The following is a 13,347-nucleotide window of genomic DNA, read 5'->3' on the forward strand; positions in this document are numbered from 1 at the left end:
TGAGCTCCACAGGCCCAAATCAATCCTAAAACATTAGGATGAACCAAGTGAAATTGCCATTTTTATGGGCGAAATACTGACAATTTCATATGGTTCAACCTAACAGCATCCCAGGGGCTAGAGGACCTCATCTGTGTCCACTGAACTAGACTAAGAATTAGTACTCTTCATTTCAGTAGCAGGCACGGCGATGACCTTCCTTCCCCCTCATTTAGAGATGAAGAAGATACTGAGGTTCTGAGAGGTTAAGTAACCTGGCCCAAATCATATAACTGGAAAGTGACAAAGCCAGGGTTTGTACTCAGGCCTGGCTGCCTCCAAAGCCTACAGCTTAACCACGATGACACACTGACTGCTCGGCCTGGGGCCAGCAGGGCGTCATCTCGTGTGATTCTGTCTCAGCACCAAGGACGTCAGTGGCCGTTGCCTTAGAATCATGGGACCTTGAGACTGTCAGGGCCCAAGCAGTTAATGGCTTTGTTCAAGAAACACACTTGGGCTGGGCATTTATTCTAGGCCAGGCCCAGAACACAAAATGGGGGGGTCACACCCTAGACGATGATGAACTCAATGTGTACGTGTCATGATGGGATTGGTCTACTGGGGCCTCAGCATCAAAGCTGGGTACCCTGGTGAGGTAAGGGAAGGGTCGCCCAGAAACAGGCCAACTAGACTGGTCTAGGATACTCTCCTGACAATGTACGAACTGAATCCAGCCTCATCCTCCCTTCCCACTGAGCTTGGGGTCAGGAGAGGGAGAAGAGAACTAGATAGAAATGTAAAGGAAGTATGCTCTCAGACCCTGGGGACAGCCATCTTTTAGGGGTGTCATAGGGGAGGAGAAGGGATTCCTCCATGAAATCACATGTGGTTCCTGAAGGCCAGATTCTGTGGGTACGCTTGGTCACTCCTGGACCCCTCCCTTGTTGGGCTCCTAATCTGCCAGAGACTAATCCCTGCCCCTGTCCCAGTTTGAGCCCTGTGTGGACTTTTACACCATCCTACACTGTCCTCTCCCCTCTAGAGAAAACTTGGATAATAAATAAAATGTAGACAATTTACTGTAATCACTAACAACATTTAAGAGTCTAGAATGTGCTTAATGTGCTCTATCTTAGCAATTCTATGAGGTTGCGCTGTCCTATTGTTTCCATTCTGCAGTGGCAGAGGTAAGGCCCAAGGAGGTTGGGTAACTTATTCAAGCTAGGAATCAAACGGGCTGACTGCAGAGTCGGAGGTCTTAAAAACTGTCCACGTTTCCACCGTAAGAGATGATGCGTTGGGCACACTTCTTCTCAGACCCTTTTCCTACGCATAGAAATACTTTTCCAAATTAAGATCACACTGTATATATGATTCGGTTTTTTCCATTTGCATGAGATGGTGGGCATTTCCCCATTTCATCAAACATCCTTTGGACACACCACTTTTATAGTCCATTGTAAGGCTACATATATCATTTATTTAATCATGCCTCCAACGATAAACATTTAGGCTACTTTGAACACTGTTTAAGTTACCATACTCTGAATATCCAAATATGTAAATCTTGGGGGAAAACAGCTATCAATTTTAAGGAGTACCTCCTTAATTAGAGTCTGTTTCTTAATATGTGATCATTCCAGATGGCCTGTGTCACATCATTTGAGGCTGCTTACTAAAAACACACATCACTAATCAGATAAACGATAATGATGATGATGATGGTAAAGACAATAAGGACAGGTAATTTATTCAGCACTTCTACATGCCAGGAAGGGCTCTAAACCCTCTACGTGGATAATCCACAGTAGATACGCTTTTTAGCCTCATTTTGTAGAAGAGGAAACTGAAGCACGGAGAGGTTCAGTCACTGACTCCAGATCACACACGGCAGAGCCAGGTCCAACCCATGCCATCTGGCTCGCAAGTTCCACCTCTTCCACCCAGGGGTCTTTCATCTTTTTTTGGAGCCATGAATCTCTCTGGCATCTGAGGAAACCCACGGACCCCTTCTCAGAATGATTTAAAATGAATAAAACACATCGATCCCAAATGAAACTAATGATACTGAATTATAGTTATCAAAATGTCTCAAAAAACAAAATTATGACTATATGTACATTTTTATTAAAACCACAAATAACAGAACCTAGTGGTGGGTCTAATGACACCACAACGTGGAAGTCGTAAGGAGTATAGATGCTCTCCGGGGATCCATGCAATGATGGTCAAGTGAGATGAAAGTATTAGGGAATCGCTACTGGTGACAAAGTCACATGTATTACTAATATCACCATGGGTTGCTGCCTTCATTCATAACAGAAGGCAATGCTAAATTTCAGTTGGAGGTTAGTGAAAATTAAGATGTAATTCTTCCCCTTCCACGTTCAAGGACCCTCTGAATTCCACCCACGTAAAGAACCCCACTGCTAGTCGGCTTTCCCAGCCCCTGAACACCTCTTTGCTTTTGAACCCAGCTGATAGTGCACCTCTCTGTCCCAGCAGGAACGGGTACTCCAGCCCCTGTCGCAGCCCTTATCCTATGGAGATGCATTCTGAATAGACGGTGACCTCCGTGAGGACAAGACTGTGCCTGGTCATCTAAGCCTCTCTCCGGCTCTGGGCCAGACCTGGCCCAGGGCAGACAATAAACCCACATCTGTGGAACTGACTAGAAGCCAACAGTGGCCTGAAGCCACAGGCTGCTGATTCACACCTTGGCTGAGGAGGAGGAAATGGTGACGCCACTGTGTGGGTTCTAGCTTTCTTTGCCAGCACAGCGGGCGGGGGGCCATGAGATTCTGCTTAATTAAACAAAAGAGAAAATACCATACTTATGTGCTTGAAGGCAACTTCTCCCTTCAGGACGGAGGTGGGGGCTGGGAAAGTGACTGTCCCCTTATTAACAGTCAGTGATAGGCAGGGAAGCCAAGAGTGATCCTGGCAAACTGCTTCACCTTTCTAAGCCTCAGTTTCCACATTTGTGAAACGGGCTAATAACAGCATCCACGTAGCAGACATGTATTGTTTTTGTCTGCCCAAGCTCCATGACCCCTTCTCCCAGCAACAGGGCCCTGAATCTCCTTCCACAACTATCCCTCTCACTACCTGCGATTTCAGTGGGATTGTCAATCTTAATATCCCACTCACTCCTGGCCCATAGGGTCAGGTAATCTGGCTGGGCCAGTCAGGGTCTCTCCTGGAACTGGACTCTTGAGTGGCTAAAAGGTCTGCAAATGGATGGATCAGCTGCCTGCCTGGCGATGTCCTAATACCTACTGGAGCTTCCACTCCCTGGATGGTTCCAGCTGCCCACGTTCTTTCCAAGACTGGGTGCTGAGCTTTCCCCGATTCTGCCAGCCCCACCTTTCCAGTACATTCTGTTTGGCTTAAGTTAACCAGGTCTGTTTCTGTCACATGCAATCCCAGGATTCTGACTAATACTCCTTATCTCACAGAGCTCCTATGTGGATTCAAAGACATAAAGCATGAAAAGCCTTGGGCACACAGTAAGCGCTCAGATAAATGACAGCTCTTCTATAGTTAATAATAGAAAATTACTGTTGAATCTTGGGAACAAAACAAATTTGGAGTTATTTAATTGCCCTGGAATTTCAGGATTACTACTGGCTTGCAGAATCCTCTCTAATAACTTTCTTCCCTCTCTTTTTCCCTCTCTGCTTCCATCTCCACTGTCTGCACATGGCTCCCCATTGGGACAGGGGCTCCTGGGGTCTGTCTGTGCTCTGCTCCCTGGATTCACCCATGAAGGGCTCGTCTACCCACCCCTCAAGCCAGGGAAGTGCTTATGAGCACCAGCTCCTCCCACTACTCCAGTGACTTGCATCCTGGACTGCCTCTGGCCCCAAGCCCTGGCCTCAGCCTTCGTGTGCTGTACTGGAGCTATGGCCTTCCTGAGGGGGGCCCATGCCTTCTCTCCTGTGGTTCTCAAGCCAGCCAGGAGCCCCTAGGTCCTTCTGGCCTCCACCTACCGACAGAGCTTCATCTCCATTATTCAAACCTCTCCTGCTTTTTCAAACACGCCATGTGCCAGGGTTTCCATTTCTTTGCCCTCTTGTTCTCTCTACCTATAACCCCTTCACCCTTGCCCACTTGGCAGCATCCCTCCCACGCTTTGTGACTGGCCTCAGGTCACCTCTGCCTTCCCCAGGACCAGGTCCCCCAGAAGCACAGGGCACCTGTCTGCCTGTCAGGACACTGACCTTCTTGAGGTCTCAATCCCTGCTTTGCCTATCCACATGTCATCTCTATTGCCCAAGCTGGAGTGCACTGGCGCAAACACAGCTCACTACAGCCTCCATTTCCTGGGCTCAAGCGATCTTCCTGCCTCAGCCTCCCAAGTAGCTGGGATTACAGGCAAGAACCATCACACCCAGCTAATTTTGTTGATTTTTAGTAGAGATGAGGTCTCACTATGTTCTCCAGGCTGGTATTGAACTCCTGGGCTCAAGAGATCCTTTCGCCTCAGTCTCCCAAGGTGCTGGGATTACAGGCATGAACTACCATGCCCAGCCCTTAGAATGAAGCTTTCTTGGTGGTTGCTGTTGTTTTTCCAAAGTGGTAACTCTGGCAGCTTTGCCAGATAAAGAATAGGATGCCCAGTAAAATCTGAATTTCAGATAAACAACGAGTAATTGTTTCTCATAAATATGTCCCAAATATTGCATGTTTATTTGAAATTGAAATTGAACTGGGAATCCTGCATTTTCATTTGCTAACTCTGGCCACCCTCAGCCCTGGCACAGCCTGAGACGGGGCTGCAGAAGCAGGCAGGTGAGCTCTGCCCACAGCCCCTCCTCCCTTTACCACCTGAAGACGACCCTGGGCTGAGAGTCATGCCCGCCTGCAGGTGTGCCTCTGGGCCAGCAAATAAGGGAGGAGAAAGTCCTGTAGTTTGGAGAATGAGGCAGAGGCCGATGGCTTGTGGCGGAGCTCAGGTCTGCAGGTTTCTGCGAGGCAGAGTCCTGAGCAGGCAGCCACATGAGCCCTGCCCCCGGCCCACAGCTGGAGGCACTGAGCCTCCTGAGTCTGTCATGTCAGCTGGTTCCCATGTCACATCAGTGGGCAAAGGATGCCAGCTCCACCCAGGGGCCAGTTGACCCTCCCGACAAGGGCTCTAGGATAGGCACCACAGAGCCTCGGCTTCTGGGCATTACCCAGGCTAGCAGCACCCCTCCTCAGGCATTCTGCATAAAAGCTCATTGGATCTCCCCAGCAAAGCCCCCTACTACCCGGAGAAGGCTCAGGGCCAACAGTGAGTGAATGACAGAACCAAATTAGAATCCAGGCCCTGCCTGCAGAAGCCACAGGGCCTTCTCAATAAACCTGTCTTCTCTTTTGGCCACGTGTGGGTGCTCACAACTCACTGGTTGAACCCACCAGACTAACAGGCTGCTCGGGGGGCAGCGGTTCCTTTCCTGCAGCTGTGGAGACCCACAGCTGGCTTCATCGCCGAGGGAAAGGGGAAAACTGAGTCATGCAAAGCAAGACTGCTCTCCTGATGTTCCCTCTACCACAGCTCTTTCTCCGAGGAAAAAAGGATGCACAATTTGTAAGCAGGACGTGAGTGTCACGGCAGGAATGGCATGGTCCCTCTAGCTTTCCTTGTTTGGCAGTGAGGTAACTGGGCTGCTTGCTGACTCGCTTGCACCTCCGGTGGGAGGCAAGAGGATGCATGAAACACCCAGGGAAGTGGGTTGTAGGGCACACCTGTAACCTGGATGACGTTTCTGGTGCCCTGTGACCTTAGGGTACAGACCATGCCGGATCTGCAGAACTTGAGCCTACAATTCTTCCTAGCCCTATTTGGCTGCAAGCACGATGGGGAAGGAATTGCTGAGCAAGGAGCATTTTAACTAGGAAAGCATCTGCCCAGGCCTTCCCTCGTGGTATTTTAAACTCATCGCTTTCTGTTTCTCTAGCTCACGGACTGGAAAGCCACATCCAGAGACCTCCCTCTGCGGCAGGAGTGGGAAAGAGCCTCTGAGGCTGGTGCCTGCCTCAGGAGGACAGGAGAACCCTTTGGGACGGGATGGGGCAACAGGATGTGGGGATCCGGCTGGAGCTGCCCCAGCTTGGCACAGCTTCTTTTTAAAAATGAGCATTTGCTGTTTTTTTATTTTTACTAAAAACAAGAATATGTGTTCATTGCAGAACATTTGGAAAACAGAAAAGCACAGACAAGCAGAAAAAAAAAAAGGAATGAAATTTTATCAGCTGTATTTCTGAGCTTACACAGACTCCTATTTTCATCCTTCGTTTGTAATCAGGTGAAAATCAGCCTGAGCATGCTATTTTGCAAACCAGCTTTAGCTATTTAATATTCTTGTGATAGAAGATGGAACACAGTTTTACCATCTTGATGGTGTTCTAGCTCATGGATATAGCACGCTTTATCTTGTTCTTTACTCATGCACTTTTAAGTGGTTACCAGCCTTTTATGATCATAAATGACCCTAGGTTTGTAAACTCCTGATATAGTTTACCGTTGTCAAACCTCAGTTAGATGCTAGGCCCCTTTAATTCTCACATTAGCCCTATGAAATTGGAACTATTTTTATCCCCATTTTATAGATGAGGAAACTGAGGCACAGAGGCTTGTTTGAGGTCACACAGTTGGTAGGTGGCAGAGCAGGGATTTGAACCCAAGCTGTCTGATGTACTTCTCAGCCCACTAGAGGCACAGAATGGCACTGATTCAAAGTCTGAACTAAAGTGACATTTAAATAATTTGAAGATATGACTGCTCCATCTCTTTTGACCCTGAGACAGCTGCAGCAGCACAGAGTGCACCAGAGCAGGCTGGGGCTTCTCCCATTGAGGATGACCAGTGAGGTGAGCTGAGGGGCTGGTGCATTGCACCTATGGGGTGGGGGATGGCATGGGGGAGCATGGTTGATCAGGTCCCTAGCAGAGCATCCCAGAAAGACAGCATCAACACAGAAATGCCCTTTGCTTGCCACTCACTTAGCATACATAGCTTGCCTGTGTGACAAGAACCTACATTTTCCCAATCAAAAGAAAGCAATAGTCATTAAAGAAAAACCTACGCAAGGGGCCTAAAGAGGGCCCTACCTCTTGTGACACAGACACAATAGAGGACAAGAACTCCCCTATGTAGTAGGTAGGAATGGCTCTGCCTTGCTCCCGGGGGCCTATCTCAGCAGCAGCACGGGCCCAGCCTGGGGCAGGCACTCCTCAAAATGCCTCTTGAATGAAAAGACCATGAAAACCGCGTAGTATGTCTTCCAGGCAGCAGGCAGGAAAGTGGTGCAGAAATTTAGATCATGACTATTATTATCATCAATAGCACTTTTCGTGACTACCATTTATTGAGTACCTTTATTTTATTTTTGCCGACAGCGTCTCCCTTTGTCACCCAGGCTGGAGTGAAGTGGCGCGATCTCGGCTCACTGCAACCTCCGCCTCCCAGGTTCAAGTGATTTATTGAGTACCTTTTACACCCATGAGGCTCAGCATTGCGAGCTAGGCACCATGACTATTCCCATTTCACAGATCCTCATGTAGGGCAAGGTAACCCTGCTCAGGAGCGCTTGAAGAGAATTCAAAGCCAGGTCTTTTCATCATGAAGGTAACGGTGGGTTGGAAAGACATGTGCTAGCAGTTTTATGCTTCCTAGCAGCAGGGCTGGAGTACAGATTCCGTGCATACATCACCAAAAGCCTGCAATCGTCTCAGAAGGAAGTCACTGCCCCTATTTTACAAATGTAAAAACTAACGGGGGCATTCAGCCAGTTGTCCAAGGCCATGCACAACTTGAACCCAGATGTTTATCTCTAATACCCGAGTTCTTTCTACTCAACTTTGCTGCCCTGCCCTGTGTGTTCCCACAAAACGGGTGCCAGGGATAGGAGGAGAGGGAGGAAACTGGGGACTGGAGAAGAGAATGCAGCTAATTTGGGCAGCAGATCCACAGTTTGTTCTAGACCATTGGGCTCACCTGCGGGAGGCCCCTTAAGGGACTGAGAATGCCAGCAATGCCTACTAAGGGCCCGATCTACTCTTCCAAACTCAGCTGCTCAGCACAGTGACCCCCAGGCTTCCAGAGCCTGGCAAATCAAGGAGGGAGGTTTCAGGGCTGCCAGCACAGAGCCTGCAGAGCCATCACTCCAGGGGCACAAGCTACCCAGAGCTTCCCGGAGTGAGAATGACTAAGGGCTAGCAGTGGCTTGCACTTCTTCAGTCGGGGCTGAATCAATGGTGAGATCAGAGAAGGGCCTGGGATGGCCCCAGTATCTCATATAAGGGGAAACTGGGGCCCAGAAGCCTAAGTGACCCATCCAAGGTCAGTCAGCTCCGTGGTGGGATCACAGGGTCCCCCTGTGTCTCTCCCAGACACAAGGGCATCTAGCCCAATTCCCACGCGGCCACTCCTTGCTGTGTGACCTCAGGCACACGCCTCCACCTCTCTGAATCTGCAGACTCCTCAAGGGGAAAACAAAAAACTAATGTAATTACCTGAAGGATCAGTATCCCAAATGTGTAAATAAATCCCACCAATCAATAAAAGACAAATAACCCAATATATTAAAAAAGAGGCAAAGGATAAAAACTGGTAATTCACAGAAGAGGAAACGCAAATAGCTGATAAAGGTATGAAAAGCTGTTCAACCTCGCTGGTGTGAACAAGCACCACTTTTGCACCTATTGGATTGGCAAAGACTGAAAAGTCTGATGATAACGGAGTGTTAGCAAGAACAGAGAGCAAAGGGATGTAAATGCAAAGTTGAAAATGCACAAACCCCAAGACCCAGCAATTCTACTTTGGGTCCCTGTGCAAGGAGGCAGCTGCAAGAAAGTCAACTGCCGGAAACATCCTAACATTTCCCAGGGCGAGCTTGAAAAAACAGCGGCATATTCATCAATGCCATAGTAAACGACAGTTAAAATGAACTGGAGCTACCTGGATCGACACAATCTCAAAAGTATTGACGCTTATTTATAGTTTTAAAATATTGACGACGATACAAGATTTTAAGGAATGTTAAAAAGGAAAAAAACATTAAAAGGTCCATGGGCTGGGGTGGGAAGGGGATTGATGGCAAATGGGTGTGGGGGATCTTTCTGGGGATGATGGAAATGTTATAATACTGGATTGTGGTGATGGTTGCATAGCTCTGCAAACTTACTTTAAAAATAAGTGAACTGCACACTTACAATGGGTGAATTTTATGGTATGTAAATTATACCTCAAGAAAGCTGTTAAAGAAAATATCCTATCTATTAGTCTATTTTGTACAAGGGAATGATCAACATCAAATGCAGGATAGTGGTTTTACAGGGGAGGTGCAGCATCCGGGAGGGCGTAGAGGGGGCTTTGCATCTGTGATGCTTTATTTCTTAAAAATAAAAATAAAAAAGTTTTGAAACAAATATGGTAAAATATAGAGACGTGACGACTTGGAAGATATATAGATATAGATAGCTATTTTATTCTATGTATCTATATATGTGCAGAATATTATATTACTATATCGAAAATGTACCTATGCAAAAGGGACCCAGTGCCCTGCTCAGGTTACTGAGGACACTTTGACCACTGTTATTCACTGCCATAAATACTCCGACCATCCTGCTCCTCTTAACATTTAAATATCTTAAGACAGAGCAGGCCAGCATCTCCAGGCTCCTGCTGCGGACACACTAATGCTTCTGTACATCCCTCTCCAATGCGGGAAATGGGGTGATCCAAGTAAAACTCACAAATCCTAGCTGGAGCTCTTCTTCCTCCCCTCAAGCTGAAGACAAGCTAGCTAGGGAGGGTCTCCCAGGATGTCACCCTCAAAAGCCCCTCTCCGTTCATCCCCAAGCCCTCGGGCTCTAGTGCAGGAAAGATGCTGGCAGAGAAAGGCAGCAGCTTCCCAAATCTTCATCTCCCTGCTTCCAACAGAGGGCGGTGGCTCCAGGGAAACCCTCTACAAACAATATCATGGATCATGGTCATCAACCTCTCAGGATCTCAGAGGCACCCGGAGCTTCTGGCCCTGCATTCTCCAGACCTGGCCTGTGGCTCTGCCCCTGGGCCCATGGGTGATGTCTCTGCCTGCGGGTGACTGAGGCTGGGGCTGGAGAGGATGCCACTCCGATCATGGAGAAGGCATCACCATTTCAGAGGGAGCAGGTGGCCCGGCCCTGCTGGGCAGCCCTGAACTCTGGGTGCAGTTCTCCAATGACATCTATAGCACCTGTGACCCTGTTCCTCACAGGCAAGTGAGTGATGAGCAGGTGGTGGCCGAGATGGCTGCAAATGGGGAGACGGGTAGTGGGAAATGAGGCGGTGTAGTGAAGAGGACTCTCAAAAACTGCTGGGGTGGGATGTGTGTGGTGCTGCCCCCAGGAGGACATGTAGCAATCAATGCCTGGAGGCCTTCTGGGTATCACAATTGGGAAGGGGGATGACTCGTTGGGTAGAAGCCAGGGATACTGCTAAACATCCTACAATCCACAGGACAGCCCTATAACAAAGCATGATCCAGCCCCAAATGTCAAAACTGTTAAGGTTGAGAAACTCTGCCCTTGAGGGATGTAGCAGTATTTACACAGAAGCTAGAGCTCAGAGAGGCAAACCAACCAGTCCGAGGTCACACAGCAGAACAGTTTAACTCCCCAGCTGATGCTGTCTCTCCAGGGTGGCTTCAGAAAGAGGGATACCAAATGGGAGTCAAAGTCCAGGCCCTCCAATAGCTGCCTTCATGCCTGCTCTTTCCAGACTGTGTGAGGGGTTGGGGTGGAGCATGGGAACAGCAGTGGTCACCCACCACAGGGATCTGTTTCTAATGGGTTCGGCCCCCTGCCATCAGGGCAGTAAATGTTCTCTGTTCCTGTGGATGACTCAGGCTTCAGTTCAGCCCATTGCCCCTCCTCATCTGATAAACCCAGAAGGCTGGGCTAGAAGGGAGAGGGCCCCTTGAATCACATGAGTGACTAAATCCACATGCAGAAAAACAAGTTCTTGATGAATCCCCCCTACCATGTGACTTTGGCATGTTCCCAATCAGTGACAAGATTCCTCAGGATAGGCAGGCAGGGAGCTAACCTTTAGGGCACTCCACCCCTGCCTGTCATATGGCTGCTTCCCCTAGGAAATGGACACCACTATCTCCCCATTACACAGATGAAAAAACTGAGGCTGAGGAGACACAGCTGCAAGCTGGGAGGCCAAGATCTGAACCCCAATCTATGTTTTAACATAGAAACTTGTCTCAGGGGGCCCCCAAAAAGTGGCTGAATGCTTCAAAAGATGGCTCTCAAAGTGCAAAACCTTCAAAAACTGGCAAGGATGGAGCTGACAGAGCGGAGAATGAAAAGCTTCCAGGTTTTCACTAATGATGTGAGAGATTTCCCAGTTTTTCAGAGGACTTTGCTCAGAGAAACTATGGGGGTACCGGATCTGGGAAGTGGTGTGGTCCTTTTGGGGTCCGGTGGGCCTGGATCTACATCCCTGCTTGGCTCTTGACTGTGACCTTAGGCGTGGGACCTCACCTTGCTGAGCCCTGGTTTCCTCATCTGTCAAATGGGCTTAAGGCCCTCTGCCTGATATGGACGTGATAGGAGAGGCCAGAAGAGGGCACGTGGACAATGATGGCCAGGCCTCGGTGGCAGTATCTATTCTCGTTTTGCCAGCTCACAGACCTGGTGGGAGGTGGCATGGAGAATTCCAGACTTCCTCCAGTTGCCATGTTGGTGAAAACTGTCTTCATGCCAAAGAGGCAAACTCAGTTACATGCTAACAGGCTCAAACAAGAAACTAAGATTTGGCAGCATTTGAAAACAGTTAACAAAAAATTAAAAAAGGAAGAAAAAAAAAGACAATTTAGCTCAGCTCTGGAATCAAGGGAAACTTCACTCTATATAAAGATGCCACAGGTCCAGGAAATAGCTTCCCACCGCCTGGCTAAGGGCTGAATAACTGGCTGCCCAGCCAATAACAATACAGACTCACACAGCACACCCCTTCTTGTGGAGAGAGCGGAGTGTGTTCCCGGCTATCTCCTTTCAGAATTTCATAGGCTATTCATGGAAGGCACGAAGATCTACTTTGTAAGAATTAGTTCTTACAAAAAAAAAAAAAAGATCTGAAGACGACTTCCAGGGAGGCCAAGGAGCTTTATTTAGCCAGCCAACGCCCTTTTCTATTCATTGTTCTATACTTCTTTGTTAGGATTTTTTCCCTCCCTCTTACTCTTTTTCCCTTCCTGGTTAACTTCTCTGTAGCCAGGCTCCGCCACTGCCCACTTCTCACCGCCAGAGACACTATAGCCCCCTTCCCTGCCGTAATGAGGCCCTCCCCAAGGCCTCATGTGGGCCCATCACCCCACATTCCCTTTATCTCCACCTAGAAGCTGCGAAGTGGTCCCAGGGCCTCCTGAATCTGCAGACGTGTCCCCTAGGTTGCTGCGGAAGCCACTTTCCACCTGCAGGTCACCGTCAGCCCAGGCACCCCTGCTAGAGGGAGGGAAGCCCGAATGCAGCTCTATGTTCCAGGACCTGCAACCTCTGAGCCTCAGCCTTCCTATCTGCAACACGACGCTACTGTCCCATTTTCTCAAGACCTTGCCAGCTCCAAACAAGATTCCCATGTTCTAGAGGGAGATGCCAGGAGAAAACTTTCGTACATTTTAAGACAGAAGTTACTGGAGAGAGGGGGCAGTGGATGTTTTTAACCCTTTCAAGGTGCAGCCACTCAAATGATCCATTCCCAGACATCCCCTCCATTGCCCAGGCCGGTTCTTGCCAAAGAACGGAGTCAAACTCGGCCATCCCTAGAGGGGCTACCTGTGGCTGGGGACTACGGGTCTGCGCGCCTCTGCACAAGGAGGGGCAGGGCGGGCGGCCTGAGAACAGGCGCTTGTCTCTCTCCCGCTTTCCGTCTCTGCCCCCTCACCGGCTGGGGCCAGACTTCTCCACAGATGAGCAGGACGGGTGGGGGGACACCGAGGAGACAGAAAGGGGTAGAGGAGCCGCAGGGAGGAGAGTAGAGGGGCGAGGCGGGAGGAAGGGATGGAGGGGGAGAACGGGGCAAAAGCGGGGAGGGGAGAGGGGGAGGGAGGGAGGAGGAGTCGGGAGGGACCCGGGCAGCGCCGCGGCAGGGCCGAGGGGAGAGCAGGGGAGGAGGGGACGGGAAGCGCCGGAGGCAGAAGTTTTCCAAGCCGGGGGCCCTCGGTCGCCCCGATGGGGTGCGGGCTCAAGGGGGCGTGGAGGCCGCACCGCACTCACATAATGCTTGTTGGGCACCCGCCGCTTCTGCACGTCCAGCACCTTCACCTCCACGATGCTGCGCCGCGGCGGCATGGCCGCCCCTCTGCCCGCAGCGGGCCGAGCGCG

At 49.6% G+C, this 13,347-nt stretch overlaps 1 protein-coding gene across 1 annotated transcript in view; it reads right to left on the bottom strand.

Annotated features, from left to right (window-relative positions):
- Positions 1 to 13,341, bottom strand: part of SH3PXD2B (SH3 and PX domains 2B) — a 118,749-nt gene extending 105,408 nt beyond the window's left edge. Inside the window, exon 1 of the mRNA XM_011947795.1 lies at positions 13,240 to 13,341. Within this exon, the coding sequence (XP_011803185.1) occupies positions 13,240 to 13,314 (75 nt within the window). The 5' untranslated portion in view covers positions 13,315 to 13,341. The remainder of the gene's footprint in view (positions 1 to 13,239) is intronic.
- Between the last annotated feature and the right edge of the window lie 6 nt (positions 13,342 to 13,347).

Source organism: Colobus angolensis, unplaced genomic scaffold (assembly GCF_000951035.1).
Source record: "Colobus angolensis palliatus isolate OR3802 unplaced genomic scaffold, Cang.pa_1.0 Scaffold27, whole genome shotgun sequence".
In the NCBI taxonomy this organism is placed as follows: domain Eukaryota; kingdom Metazoa; phylum Chordata; class Mammalia; order Primates; family Cercopithecidae; genus Colobus; species Colobus angolensis.